At 42.4% G+C, this 13,316-nt stretch overlaps 1 protein-coding gene across 1 annotated transcript in view; it reads left to right on the forward strand.

Moving 5' to 3' along the window:
• Nucleotides 1-5,493: 5,493 nt before the first annotated feature.
• TXNL1 (thioredoxin like 1) overlaps nucleotides 5,494-13,316 on the forward strand; it is a 35,696-nt gene continuing 27,873 nt past the window's right edge. The window contains exons 1-3 of the mRNA XM_019518173.1: nucleotides 5,494-5,662; nucleotides 8,330-8,426; nucleotides 10,952-11,125. Coding sequence (XP_019373718.1) covers nucleotides 5,565-5,662; nucleotides 8,330-8,426; nucleotides 10,952-11,125 — 369 coding nt within the window. The 5' untranslated portion in view covers nucleotides 5,494-5,564. The remainder of the gene's footprint in view (nucleotides 5,663-8,329; nucleotides 8,427-10,951; nucleotides 11,126-13,316) is intronic.

The raw sequence follows: 13,316 nt of genomic DNA on the forward strand, positions 1-13,316 counted from the left end.
CGGCAGGGGGAGGGGGGGGGGGTAACCACGGAAATCGAGGAGACAGAAGCGCCCCGCCTGGGGAGTGGAGGGGTGGGGCTTGCAGGGTCTCCCGCCTCCCTTGACGTAGGTTAAAAGGCATCCATGGCTCATGGAGGGGGAGCAGGTTGGGAGGCAGCAGTTATAAAAAGTTTGATGAGGTGGAGTGAGGAAAGCTGGTACCTCAGTCCGTCCAGCCCCTGCTCCCCTCTGTGGTTGGCCCTGGCCCTGCTTTTATACAGAGTATCTAGGATGCAGGGTATTTTGTAAGGGTATTACCCTGCTTGTGAAAAGTGTGTGTTAAATGTTGGGTGGCAATCGCCAAGTATCAGCTCTTTGGGAAACTGTTTTGTGATTTCATTTCCTGGTGTTTCACTTCACTCCCCCCTCCGCCCCTCTCCATGTTTTAATGTGACTTGTCAGGTTACGCTGGAGTCAGCAGAAGCCCTTGTTTGGGATCAATCTAACCCCAATCACATTAAGCAGTTGGGAGGCCCTGAGTCACTTCAGTTGCAGTTACCTGAAAAAAATCAGGTGTTTCAAGTGTTAAATGTGATGCCTGAGAAAGGAGGAATGAGTAATTGGTGGGTAACTGCAAAATGTTTGGTTTAAGCTATGTTAACATTTTTAATCCTGCAGCCCACCTTAACCAGGCAGAGGGCATTCAGATTGGTTCTGGAAGTAGTACAGAGGTGCTGCCTCAGTGCAGGGTTCGTAGATCTCTAGGGTCAGAAGGGACCTCAGTAGGTCATCGAGTCCAACCCCCTGCTCTGGGCAGGAAGGAGCACTGGGGCTACGTAACCCCAGCCAGGTGCTTGTCTAATCTCCTTTGTGTTATGTCAGTGTAGAGCAGCACAACCAGGGAGTAGCTCCCCACATGCGACCTCCCACAAGGGAAGTGATATCACTGCTGTGATCAATGGGCTAATTGGTTCTTTGTAGCTGTTCTGTGGAGCAGCAAAGTCTTCGCAGGATTCTGTCTGGGGCTGTGGACCATCAGTTGAAAGCCACTGATTTATATCACTTATCCCCCATCATGGAGGAAGACTGACAAGGCCGAGGACCTTTTTGAGAGTTTCTATATAGTAGCCTTAGCCAAGACCATACCTTTATTCTTTGTGCTGGCTTCAGCATCATTTCATACACACCTTCCAGCTTCTACAGCAAATAAGTCAGCATCTTGCAGGTGACGGCTTCATTAACTGCATTTGCCTTTTTTGTTTCCTGAGTGCTGTCTGTCCCGTGTATCAACTGAGCCAAATTTCCTGAGGAGTCAGTTGTATTATCAGCTTTATTTCTGGCATTTCCTATCTTTTAAGTCCTTGACTTTGAAATCTAAATGCCATTCATTTAACGTGGGAATTTTGCATGCAATATATAATTATTTTGTTTTTTCTATTGTAGCTGTAACAGTGTTTATAGTGCAAAAACAACAAGCCAAATTCTTCAGTGATATTAATGGAGTTACAGTGGGAATTATTTTTTTTCCTTATCTGTTTAACAGTGCACAGCAACACTTCACAACTGTTTGGGACAGAAAGTGAAAAGTAACTTCTGTACTTGAAACTAGAGGCAGCATTTTATGTTGGCTAAAAGCAGTTAAATTAGGGAAACTGATTCATGACTTGCTTTAGGATGTACATTGGCACATAGCATGCCACCTAAACATGGACTACATGTATTTCCCACCACCAGTTCCCTATAACCACTGGGTAAAGACCAACTTGATCAACTCTTAAGTTTTTATTGCTGGTGAATTAACAAGCAATTTCTATGCATCTACTATGGAAGATAAAAGTATAAATTCTGTGCTGTGTGGATCTATTTTGGGTGATAAAAGTCATGCAGAAATATATATATGCAAATTATATACAGCTGTCCGACTCCTGGCAAATAAGCCTGGACATCCTGACATCCAAAGAGAACAGACGCTTGTCTGGAACAACAAGCTATTTGCATGCGGATTACTTTCAGCTGGAAGTGTTGAGATTTTCCAGTTGGCCTAGAAAAAAAATCACCCTAGAGCCAATGCTGGTCAAGATTGTATGGCATGACAACACAAGAGATGTAGATAACTTTTCTTGCTTTCATTTTTTGTAGAAGTTCTTCTATATTTTTTTGAAGTCTGTAGTGTAGGAACCTTTTGTCTTTTCTTTTTTTTTTGAGCGGCACCGAAAATATTTGGGAAAGTGCCAGCCGGTGGGATGGCATGAAGGGCAACAGACAAGATAGTGGCCTTGCTCCTCCCATCCACCGAGGCTTTTCTGCCAATTGGTACTGAGGGGTGGGGCTGCATAAAGGGCAGCCAACAGACAAGGTGGTGGACCCCTCTCATCCCTTCCCTGCCAGGGTCTCTCTGCCAATTAGTGCCGAGGAGCAGGGCCACTGGAGCACATCCAGGAAATATCTAAGTAGCCCCCTATTAATGAATGAACATACTGAGCTGAGCTTTCAGGAAGTACAGCTGATCAGATCCTTGCTGTCTGTGAAGACTTCCTGAACATTTGTGACCTTTTCAGTACTGTAAAAGGTGGTTAGCCATAGTCTGAAGTCAGGCGCAAGGCAGGGCAGGCTTCCAAGAAGCATGAGCTTTTATTGGCGACAAACTACTGTATTTTGTCAAATGCTGTAATGATTCGTGTGTAGACTGACTGCCGTCCATTTCACTTTGCTGGGCATGGTGCCCTGCATCGGTGGAGAGGTGGTTAACTGTGTTAGTCCAAAGTCTGGCAGAAGGTAGGGTGGCTGGCACCTCACAGCAGTGATTCTCAGCCAGGATGCCACAGAACCCTGGGGCGCCTGGAGATCCTTTCAAGGGTGCTGGTACCACACAGTTAGCACTTAGGTATGCAAACATGACTCAGAAATTAAACTCAAAGAAATCCAGTGTCCAAACATTCTGACCTGTCATCTTTCTGAATTGTTTGCAACAAATGAATTATTATTTGACTACAGAAAAAAATAGAACAAGTAAAAGTTAGGAAACTAGAGAGAGGCTAAAAAATTTGAGAACCACTGCCTTAGGGACTACATAGCCCAGACAGACATGAGTTTTTGCAGGCAACAACCTACTTTATCTGATGCTGTCAGTAGAATGATAATCTTCTTCTGGGCTTGATTCTTGTTTCTTTTGGAGACCCTCAGGATTAATTAAGTGGTTTAGCATCCTAAATGGCCTCTAAGGGTGAGATTTGGCACCCTTAGTAGCATATGACAAGAGGTGCAGGTGAACTTGCTGGTATGTTAAAAGCAATCCTACCAACACCAGTCTTATGGGGTCCTATCGCTCTGCTTTCTGCTTTTTCACAAGATACTACAGTTAAAAGTGCCAGGAACAGTAGGATGGGTTCCTAGGAGATGATGTACTACTTTACTATGCCACTATGGGTGAACAGGAAATATGTAATAATCTTTGACGTGCCATTTACACGAGCCACTGTAACTGTTTTCATTGCAGGACATAATTATCTTCCCCCACCATCCTAGCTAACAAAAGGAAGCCACTAAAAGGTATCACCTTGAAAAGCTATTTCTTTTCTTATAAAAAGGATTTTTTTTGACAAAGAAAGTCAGACATAGGTAAACACAGCATGGGTCAAATAGCTTTTAATGATTGGTCCTAATTACAGGAACTAACCTCTTGTGACCATGTCAGATGTTTTATTACATTACTGACTCACCATCTTTGCTGTACCATTAAGTCTCCACATTTGCAGTTGGTTCAGTCTTTGATGAGCCTAAGCTACCTTAATTGATGCACATCAAGGCAAAATCAAACACAAGTCATTCTAACACCCTTCAATTTACGTCTCTGAAAGCAAACCTGTTACTCAGATAACCTGAAAATCTAAAGAGGTTTTTAAAGTATGGAAAGGAACAATGCAATGAAGCAGGAAAATCCCATCATGAATTAATGTCTTCTGTAGTCTTAAGCCAGCAACAGCTACAGAACAGACTTTCTTTTCCAAGATGATACCACTTTTCCATTACTCTGTGGCTTATTGTTTCTGAGGTAGTTAAGCACTGGCAGCCAAGAAATGGGGCAAATTCATCTGTGCTGAGTGTTGCTCTGTTGAAGCTGGATTAATAGTGGTACCTGAGCTCAGACAGCGCTCATGCACCTAGCATACATGGGAGTCACTTCTGGAACTCCAGTGTGTATGTACCTGGAGGTATAGAGGGTGCTGGGCTGTGGGTTTCTTCCCTTTCCTGATGCCCTAGGAGCATAGGAAAGTAGGGCCGGAAGGCACCTCATAAAGTAATTTTGAGCCCCCTGCTCAAGGCAGGTTCATCCTTGACTAAACCATCCCAGCTAAGTGTCTGTCTAACCTGCTCTTGAAATCTTCCAAAGATGGCGATGCTACAATTTCTCTGGGTAGCCTGTTGCATGCTTGGCCACCCTCAGTCAGGAAGTTCCTCCTAATGTCCAACCACAATTTCCCATGCTGCATTTTGAGGCCATTGCTCCTAGTCCTGTCCACAGCAAACAGCCCCCCTCCACTCTCTGTAACCGCTCTGCAGGTATTCGAAGAGGTCTGACCTTCTGCCGAGACATTTAACTGTGTTTTAGAAAATATGCGTCCAACCCTTTACAAACTGCTTCTGAGCGCACGGATGAGACGAGCTGAGGGCTGAGATTTGGTCTCAACCAGGCCTGGAGCTACCAGATCTGTTAATCCCCTGCTGGCAGATCAGGGCATCCCCTGCCCTGGGGGGGCCACGCACAGGCCTATGACCCCTGCAAACCAGGGCCACAAAGTTCAAGTGAGTCCATGGCTTGTCCCTCTCCAGGCTCAGGGGTGACTCCCCTCGGAGACGTACAGGGAAGGCAAGGCCCAACCCCACACCTCAAAACGGCTGTTAATCCCGCTAGGCCTCCGCAGCTGGGAGTTTTCATCTGCTCCAAACCAAGATGGCTGCTAATCACGCTACCCTCCACTAGAAGACTTCTTTGCCCCAAACCAAGATGGCTGCTAATCCCAGTGGACTACACTGGGAGTTTCTTCTGCCCCAAGACAAAATGGCTGCTAATCCACCTAGGGCTCCGCTGAAAGACTCCTCTGCCCCAAACCAAGATGGCTGCTAATCCCTCTAGACTGCACTGGGAGTTTCTTATACCCCAAACCAAGATGGCTGCTAATGGCGCTACACTCCACTAGAAGATTTCTTCCGCCCCAAACCAAGATGGGTACTAATCCCGCTAACCTGTTTCCGCCCTAACCAAAATGGCTGCTCATCCCGTTCCACTCTCCTGAGAGCCTTCTTCCGCCCCAAACCAAGACGGCCGCCACCCCCGCCAAGATGTTCCCCCACACCCTTTCCCTCATTCAAAATGGCCGCCGGCGCCACGGATGCACTCTCCGTGCCCTACGCCAAGATGGCTGCCCAGGCGCGCCGGGTGGTGCGGAGGCTCTCTCGGCCCTTCCTCCCGGAAGGCCACGGAGCGGGGGCGCGTCCCGCTGCGCCTGCGCTGCAGCGGTGCATGCTGGGCGCGCCCCTTCCCGCCGTGACTGTGCACATCGCGGCCCCGCGGCGGCGCCGGGAGGATGGTCGGCGTGAAGGTGATCGCGAACGACACCGAGTTCCAGCCCGAGCTCAGCGCCGCCGGCTCCCGCCTCGCTGTGGTCAAGTTCACCATGCGCGGGTGAGTGCGGGGTTTTTCCGGCCTGCCCGGGGACTGGAGGGGAGGGCCCAGCTGCTAGCTTGGGCGGGTTACATATAACTTCGCTCTTTCTTCTAGCTATGTAGATATAAAGATAAATACAACTTAGCTCTTTTACTTATCGATATAAATATATACAGATAATGACAACTTAGCTCTTCCTTTTACTTAACACTTTCTTTTATCTATATCTATAAGTGTTTTGCATTCGTGCAGCAGTTTAACAACTATGTCAAAAGTCAGCGCTGCATTGGAGTCACTGGGATGGGGCGTCTGGTCTCTTCGTTTTTTCTGGGCCCATCTGCATTCGCAGCGCTGAGCTCACCAGGGCTGCTGAGGTCAAGTAACTTTTTGTTGGGAATTACTTTTCCAGCTAGGAGAACTTGTCTTGCTCCAGCTTTCCTATACAATACCAAACCTTATTTCTTCCTGGGGGAAACTTTACAATCTTTGCTCCCTTCTGTGCCTGAGGAAGGGCACATGTATGCCCAAAAACTTGCAAATACTTTTTTTTTCTTTTGTTTCTTTCTTTCTTTTTTTTTTTTTTGGAACTGAGTTTGTCTAATAAAAGATATCTCCTCTACCATGATGAATTCTTGTTGGGAGCTCGTTCTGCTAGGCTTTGTCTGCGACAGTGGACGCACGCCTTTTGCTGGGTTATTTGACCCCAGCAGTCTTTCCTGCCCAGAGCAAGGGACTGGACACGATGATTTCGCAACGTCCTTTCCAGCCCTAAGCTAATATGAATCTGTAACCCTGTTAATGACAACCTGCTAGGAGCCTTTTTATTTTAGTAGGCACTGTCTAAACAAGGAACAAAGACAGCTCATAGCTTTCTCTGTTTTAGTTATGATACTCGTGTCTTGTTGAAACTCTGCAGAGGGCTCCTTTTCTTTCTCTGGTCTAAAGCAGGTAAACAGGTTAAGTTGTAACCAGAAGGTTTTAAGTTGCAATCGACCTTATAATGAACAGTGTTTCATTAATTTCTGCAGAAGCAAATTTAATTTGTCTGTGTCTAAATTTTACTGAGATGAATGCATTCACCACTGTGCCTGAAATAGATACATTTCATATTTTTATTGACAGTATTTTTATTTGCAGCAGTATTGCTGTTTCCCCCTCCCCACGGCAAAACATTTAGTAATGTGGTAGATACTCATTAACTTTCAAGTCCTTCAAGAGCTATTTATAATATATATAAATATTTATTAATATTTATATTTATAATATATATCAAGAGCTAATTACAACCAGCCCTTAAAGCAGGGGTGTCAAACTTGTGGGCCAAATCCAAATCTCCAGGCTTCCCATAGCCAATATGACCCACCCATGTGTGGCAGTGATGTCGCTCCCCACCACTGCAGGACCCAGTTTTGTTGGTAAGTAAGCAGGGGGAGGTGAAAACTGGCATTAACTCCATAAGTTCTGGAGTCGCCTTGAAATAGCTTTGATAGTTGTGGAAATTAGGACTGTAGTTACAAGGGCTCTGGCACTGTCCTGTGTGCCGTATGTTTGACAACCCTGCCTTAAAGTGTTATCTACTCTTAAAGCACGTGAACACTAGGTAAGCGGTTATATCCAACAGAAATTACCCAGTTGCAGATTACAAAAATGACCAAAAGGTATGCCTTGCTGCAGCAGTTATGCTTCTGTGAATCGGTGACCAAGAGAAAAAGAGGAAGATGGGCTGCATACCATCCATTGTGTAAAACATGTTAAACTGTGGCCCCTGAGCACCCTGTTCAGGTGTCACTCCTCATTGTTCTCCTAGGGCTGCTGCCAGGTGCCCCCCTCTGACCTGCTACTTGTCTCCACCCATAGGGTGGGCAGTCTGTGGGGCTGCGGGACCTTGCAGCTCTGGGTTTGTGGGGGGCCCTGCATGGTGCAGGAGTGCCAGTGCAGCACAATGAGGGTCACCCACTGCTACATGTGGGGTTTGCAGCCATCAGCCCCCAGCCACTCAGAAGCTGGACAGCTCTGGTGTAGAGAATACCATCATAGAAGAGTAAGTCTTTACTGGAAACCACAGGATATCAGAGATGGTGATGCTTTTGTAAAGAGATACTTAAATAATAATCCATTAAGTGAAAGTCCAGTATATGAATTGGATAGGTATCTGGTTGGGGTATTATGATCCCAGCACTCGTTCTTACCCAGGGCAGGGGGTTGGACTTAATGATCTGTTCAGGTCCCTTCTGAACCTAGAAACCATGGAACTATTAATTGAAATCCTAGATTGGTACCAGTCGTCCAGGCCCTATCTTTCTGCTGTGATTATAAGTCAGTGCTGTTTGAGAGTGGCAATCTCCCATTTGCTCCAAGGGTGGAACTTCCTTGTATTTCCTAGCTAATTAAACATGCTAGTGTAAACATGACTAAACATAAATGATAAAAGCATTTATCACTGTGAAATAACTAGGAAGTGCCAAGTCATCTTGCATACTTGTCTTTCAGTGTTTCACTTTCAGTCATGCATCCACTTGCTGAATGTTTGCCAACAGGGGAGGGGTATTCTGAAACCTATAGAGGATGTCTGAGAGCCAGTCAAAGGATACACAACTTTCATTGACTTCAGTTTGTCTTCTGGGGCAAAATATGGTTCTAGCTTCAGAAACTACTTCCACTCACAAACTTTTTTTTTTTAAACAGATGTGGCCCGTGTTTAAGGATAGCTCCAGCTTTCAATGCTCTGAGTAACAAATATCCCCAGGCAACATTTTTGGAGGTAGATGTACACCAGTGCCAGGTAAGAAATGTACAAATATATATTTTAATAATTGTGAGATGAAGCATTAGGACATGTAATCCCTGGAAATTGTTTAACAAAGGCAAGTCAGCTTGGTCAGATTGTATTCACTTTTACATTGTCTTAGAATACATATGAAAACTTAATGAGTGAAGTATATTAGAAGACTTAGGAAACTGAGCTTCTAACAAAAGACAGAATAACTCATTTCATTTATTTCAAAAAGAAAAAGACCTTAGCCATGACCATCCTGAAACTCCTAAAACCAAACTGAACAATATATTAAATGTGTGGGAGTGCATCCAGGGAGAAATACTAAACGTTGAAAGTTCAACAGAACCCAAGAGAACAGTAGTATAGGATTATGAACACTGACAATTGTCCGTAAATTAGAGGATAAATAGAAACAAAAAGCAAAAGAATAGCCAAAAGGAGTTCTGTAAATGGAGTTATATTTTGGTAAACATAAATATTTACAAAAATAAATGTTTGGCAAAACACTTGTTAATGACTTGGACCTGTTTTCAGTATACTTGGATAGTAACAGGGTCAAAAATTGAGATCTGACTGAAGAACCCAAACCCAAAAGTTAAACATTAATAACAGGAAGCTGAAAATCAAGAGAAGTATTGAGTTTCTACAGGTCTTATTTTCATTGGAAAAGGGAATGACTAAAGAATATTAACAGACTTTGTATGTAGTGCTGAATTATGACATGTTATGAGAACTAATAAGGATAGGTAACTAGAAAAATATGTAGCTGTAGTAGGAATGCAGACAAAATACAAAATGAAAATATGTTTGTAAAGGATGAAGATTATCACTGCTCTTGTAAAAAGAATGTCCATGTACAAAGACAACAGGTACTTTTACTGAGTGGGTGAGATGGCTGGAAGTGTGCCGATTCATGAAAGCATCCATGTTTTTCTGGACTAGAATAAATAAGTGTAACCAGGAATAATTGGATAACATATGGAGTAGGAACCTGAGACTGAAAGGGATGTCAAACCCGTTCTCTTGCTGTCGCAGTTGCACATCATGAGTTTTGCTCATAAATACGTCAAGTTCCATCTTTAAACAAACTTGGCTATGGGCAGACATACCATGTAACTGCTTTAAGAGTGTGTAGGGTTAAACTAGGAAGAGTTGTAGTGAGGGTGTATGTTCTGGCCACAGTCCTTTATACAGCCCAACCCAACCCTTCTGGATAGTCTGTGGAGCAGTCCTTTGCACTGCTTGGCCAGTGGGGTTAATCTGGGCTGAAGCAGCCTTTTACATTGGCTGGCTGGAGCAGCTGGGGACAACCAGGGCACCTAACACCCCATCCTCCTCCCATCCTCTCAACCCCCAACCAGGACAGGGGATTTTTGCCCAGGGCAGAAAATTCATTAGTAATCGCTCTGCTACTGCCTGCTTTAGGCTTATCAGAAAACCCTAATACAGGCAGGAGCATGCAGCAGGACCCAGCTTGAGGATCACTGAGGGAAAGAGAGGCAAGTACAGCAGTGGTTCTCAACCAGGGATGGTGCGAGATTAAAAATAGTTGTTGAGGGATGCTCTGACTCTTTAAAAAGTTGAAAACCACTCTTTGTTAGTCTGTAAATACTTCTCATTAATTTTGAAAGGATTGCCAAGACGCGTTTAAGATGTACCAACAAAATTTTTACTAAACAAGTATGTCACTAAAATCCAGTCAACCATTCTAAATTTTTTATGCATTCCAAGTAAAAAAGTAAGGTTTAAAATTAATGTTTCTTAAGATAAATAAGTCTTACCAGTTGCATGCAGGAATGTATTGTACCCAGCAAAATGCAGTTTTAAAATTGCATATTCATAATCACAATCTGAAATACATTTTTAAAAAAGGAAGTTTTAGTGGTGTAGTATTAAATACAGCAAAGCAATTTTTTTTTCTTCTTCATCAGGTAGCTTTAGCATCTAAAAATAACATCATCAAAATCAGAAAAAAAATTGGTTAAAAATAACTTGGTTGGACAGGGAGGTCAGTGAGGAACCTTTGGGTTTAACACTAATGAAATTTGCTCTTTAAACCTAATGGATATGATTGCATCAGAAGAACAAACTTTCTAATGAAGTGAGTGCATGTCTCAGCACGATTGTTACCACTGCATACCCTAACCAACCCATTTGGGGGAGCTGGCAGGATGCAATGTCTGATAAAGGGCAAACAGAAAAAGGAACAAATGCGATTGCTCCATTCTTTCCCCAATTTTAACAGCAACAGTGTTTATCTGCTATCCAAATATGGCTTTACCCTCTTTTTGAAGGGGTGGGGAACAAGGTAAGCTAGAGATTTCTTAAGCCTCTTTCTCCCAAAGCCTTCAGTTTTAAGGCTACCCCAGACCAGCTACCATTTAGACATGCCAAGATGCAGATAATCATAATTACTAACATTTCTGCCTATTAATAAAGATATTCCTTTGACCATGGGACTGTCTTGGAGTTTAGTAATTTTTATTTGATGTTAGTTTTATTGTGCTACACTAATAACTAATTTATTCTAGGGAACAGCTGCAACCAATAATATATCAGCAACACCAACATTTCTGTTTTTCCGAAACAAAGTGCGAATTGACCAGTATCAAGGAGCAGATGCTGTAGGATTAGAAGAAAAAATTAAACAGCATCTCGAGAATGATCCTGGAAATAATGAGGACACAGATATTCCAAAAGGATATGTAAGTATCTCTAAAATGTTTAAGTAAATATTTAAGAGCTGTATCAAAACAATCTCTTTTTAAAAATGAACTTTTTGTCTAAGTTGAGTAATGTTAGGCAGAAATCTAAGTGTGTTGTGATTTTTGGGAAGAAAATTAATTCAGTTTTCGTTTTCCTCAAAAATGTTGGAGATTTGTATGCATACTAGGGAGCTAATATAGCATTTAAAAATTCTGTTTGCTAGCTTATTGGGTGTTTATACACATGGTCTGGAAAGCAGGGGAGAGAGGGGGTGCTTTAATTAGAGCGGCTCTCAAAGCCGCTCTAATTAGAGCAACCAGAGCATATCGTGTATCTGTGTCCCTGCTCTGAAAAATGGCAGTGGAGGGCACTTTAACTAAAGTTTGTCGAACTAACTTTAGTTAAAGCACCCTTGCTGCTGTTTCTCAGTGCAGGGGTGCTGATATACGAGATGCTGGAGTCTGCTGGAGCGTAGTAATTAGTAATAATTGATCCTGCTCCAACGCGCTGTAATTACAGCGCATCAGAGCAGCCTCAACGTGCATGTATAGGTGCCCATTAAGCTCTGGTCTTGGAATAGATTTGGTTATTTATTCTTATCATTGGAGATTTGTCCCCATTGTTTAGGATATTGGTGTGTTTAGTTTCATTCTGAAAATTTTACTATGGTTGCTTAATGAGCAGATTTTTTCCCCTCAGACTTCTCCATCTGTGTTCCTTGAGCATTTTTAGAAGTCTTATCCAGAAAATGGCAGTTATTTCGGGAACAGGCAAAAATCTTTAAAGTTTATTCTGTGAACGTACCCTAGTCTTGCCTCTCTGCTACCTGTTTAGTATTTTCCGTAGGCCTTTTTTCTTACTGCATATTCGTTTGTCTTCCTGTCACGTTTTTTTAATTGTTCTGGCACTTTGCTGTTCCTTTGTGGAGCACATACTGGCTCTCTATAAAACACAAGGGTAAAAGGGAAGTAAGTAGTAGACATAGTAAATCGCAAGAACCTAAACATCCCTTGTAAACGTGGTTCAGTGAGTAAAATGTAATATTAATTGCTGAATGTCTTGTGTGGTTAGAATATCATTCATTATGATGGTGGAGCTAAAATACTGTAGTCCCTAAACCCACAGTAATGGGCTTCAGTTTCCCATCCTTGTGATGTGCAAGCGTTCAGTGTGCTGTAATGATGCAGTTCTGCCCAGACGTTTGCTGGAAGCAGCTTATTGGGAGCATAGTTGAATGATTTATGTTATGGTCTTCTATAATTTCTGATGACCTTTGCAAAACTGGACCATATCGCAGAATATGACTACTCTCCCTCACCTGTAGAACACAAGTGTATAAGTAGCAGTTGTCCGGTGATAAGAAAGATGTTCAAAGTAATACCTGGCTCAATAGGAGTTCTTTCAGTTAAAGCACGACAACAGTTATTCTTTTGGTTATTGTAAGTTTACAGTCACTTCTTTATTTTGTCATGCATCTCTTCTTTTGCATCTGGAAGGATTGAAGTGTGTGAATTTTCATTTATTTGCTCTTTAAAAAATGTAAGCAAGTGTTTTGTCTGTCAGAAAACTGTGGTTTAATGTAGTTGCAGTAGCAGGGCCCTGTAACTTTTTTTTTTTTTTTTTCCCCTTGGCCCAACCAACATAAATCTTCACTGAAGTTAAAATCAGCATACCATTTTTTGGAGGGATAGATATTTGGAGAAATATTTTACCATCAGCATCTTGAAAATTAAAGAAACAAATTAAAAGAATAACAACACATTAAATACAGACTACAGTTGAACAATTGGGAAAGGGTAAGCCTAAAAAGAAATATGTTTTAGGTTAGGCTGTTAAAACTGCTGAAGCCAATTTTTCTGTCAGGTCAAGCTTCTTTTAAAAAGTGTTCTTCTCGCTTAATAATAAATTAATTATTTTTGTATTAAAAAGTCTTTTAGGAATTTCTTTATTTTTGGCAGCTTTTTTCCCTCCTCTACCACTTTCCTCTAAATTATGTAGTAATTTTTAGACTTCTGTGGAGGAAAAGTAACATTCTAAATTTTAAACTTTTATTATTCTGTGTAATAACGTTCAAGATAAATATTGAAAACAAAGATTTCTCATGTAGTGAATTAAACATCGGTAATGCTGATCACTTTTATCCTTTCATCTTGAGTAATGAAAATAGACTAGCTAACACTAACAAAAAAA

Source organism: Gavialis gangeticus, unplaced genomic scaffold, assembly GCF_001723915.1.
Source record: "Gavialis gangeticus isolate Ggan-Ray unplaced genomic scaffold, GavGan_comp1, whole genome shotgun sequence".
Taxonomy (NCBI): Eukaryota; Metazoa; Chordata; order Crocodylia; family Gavialidae; genus Gavialis; species Gavialis gangeticus.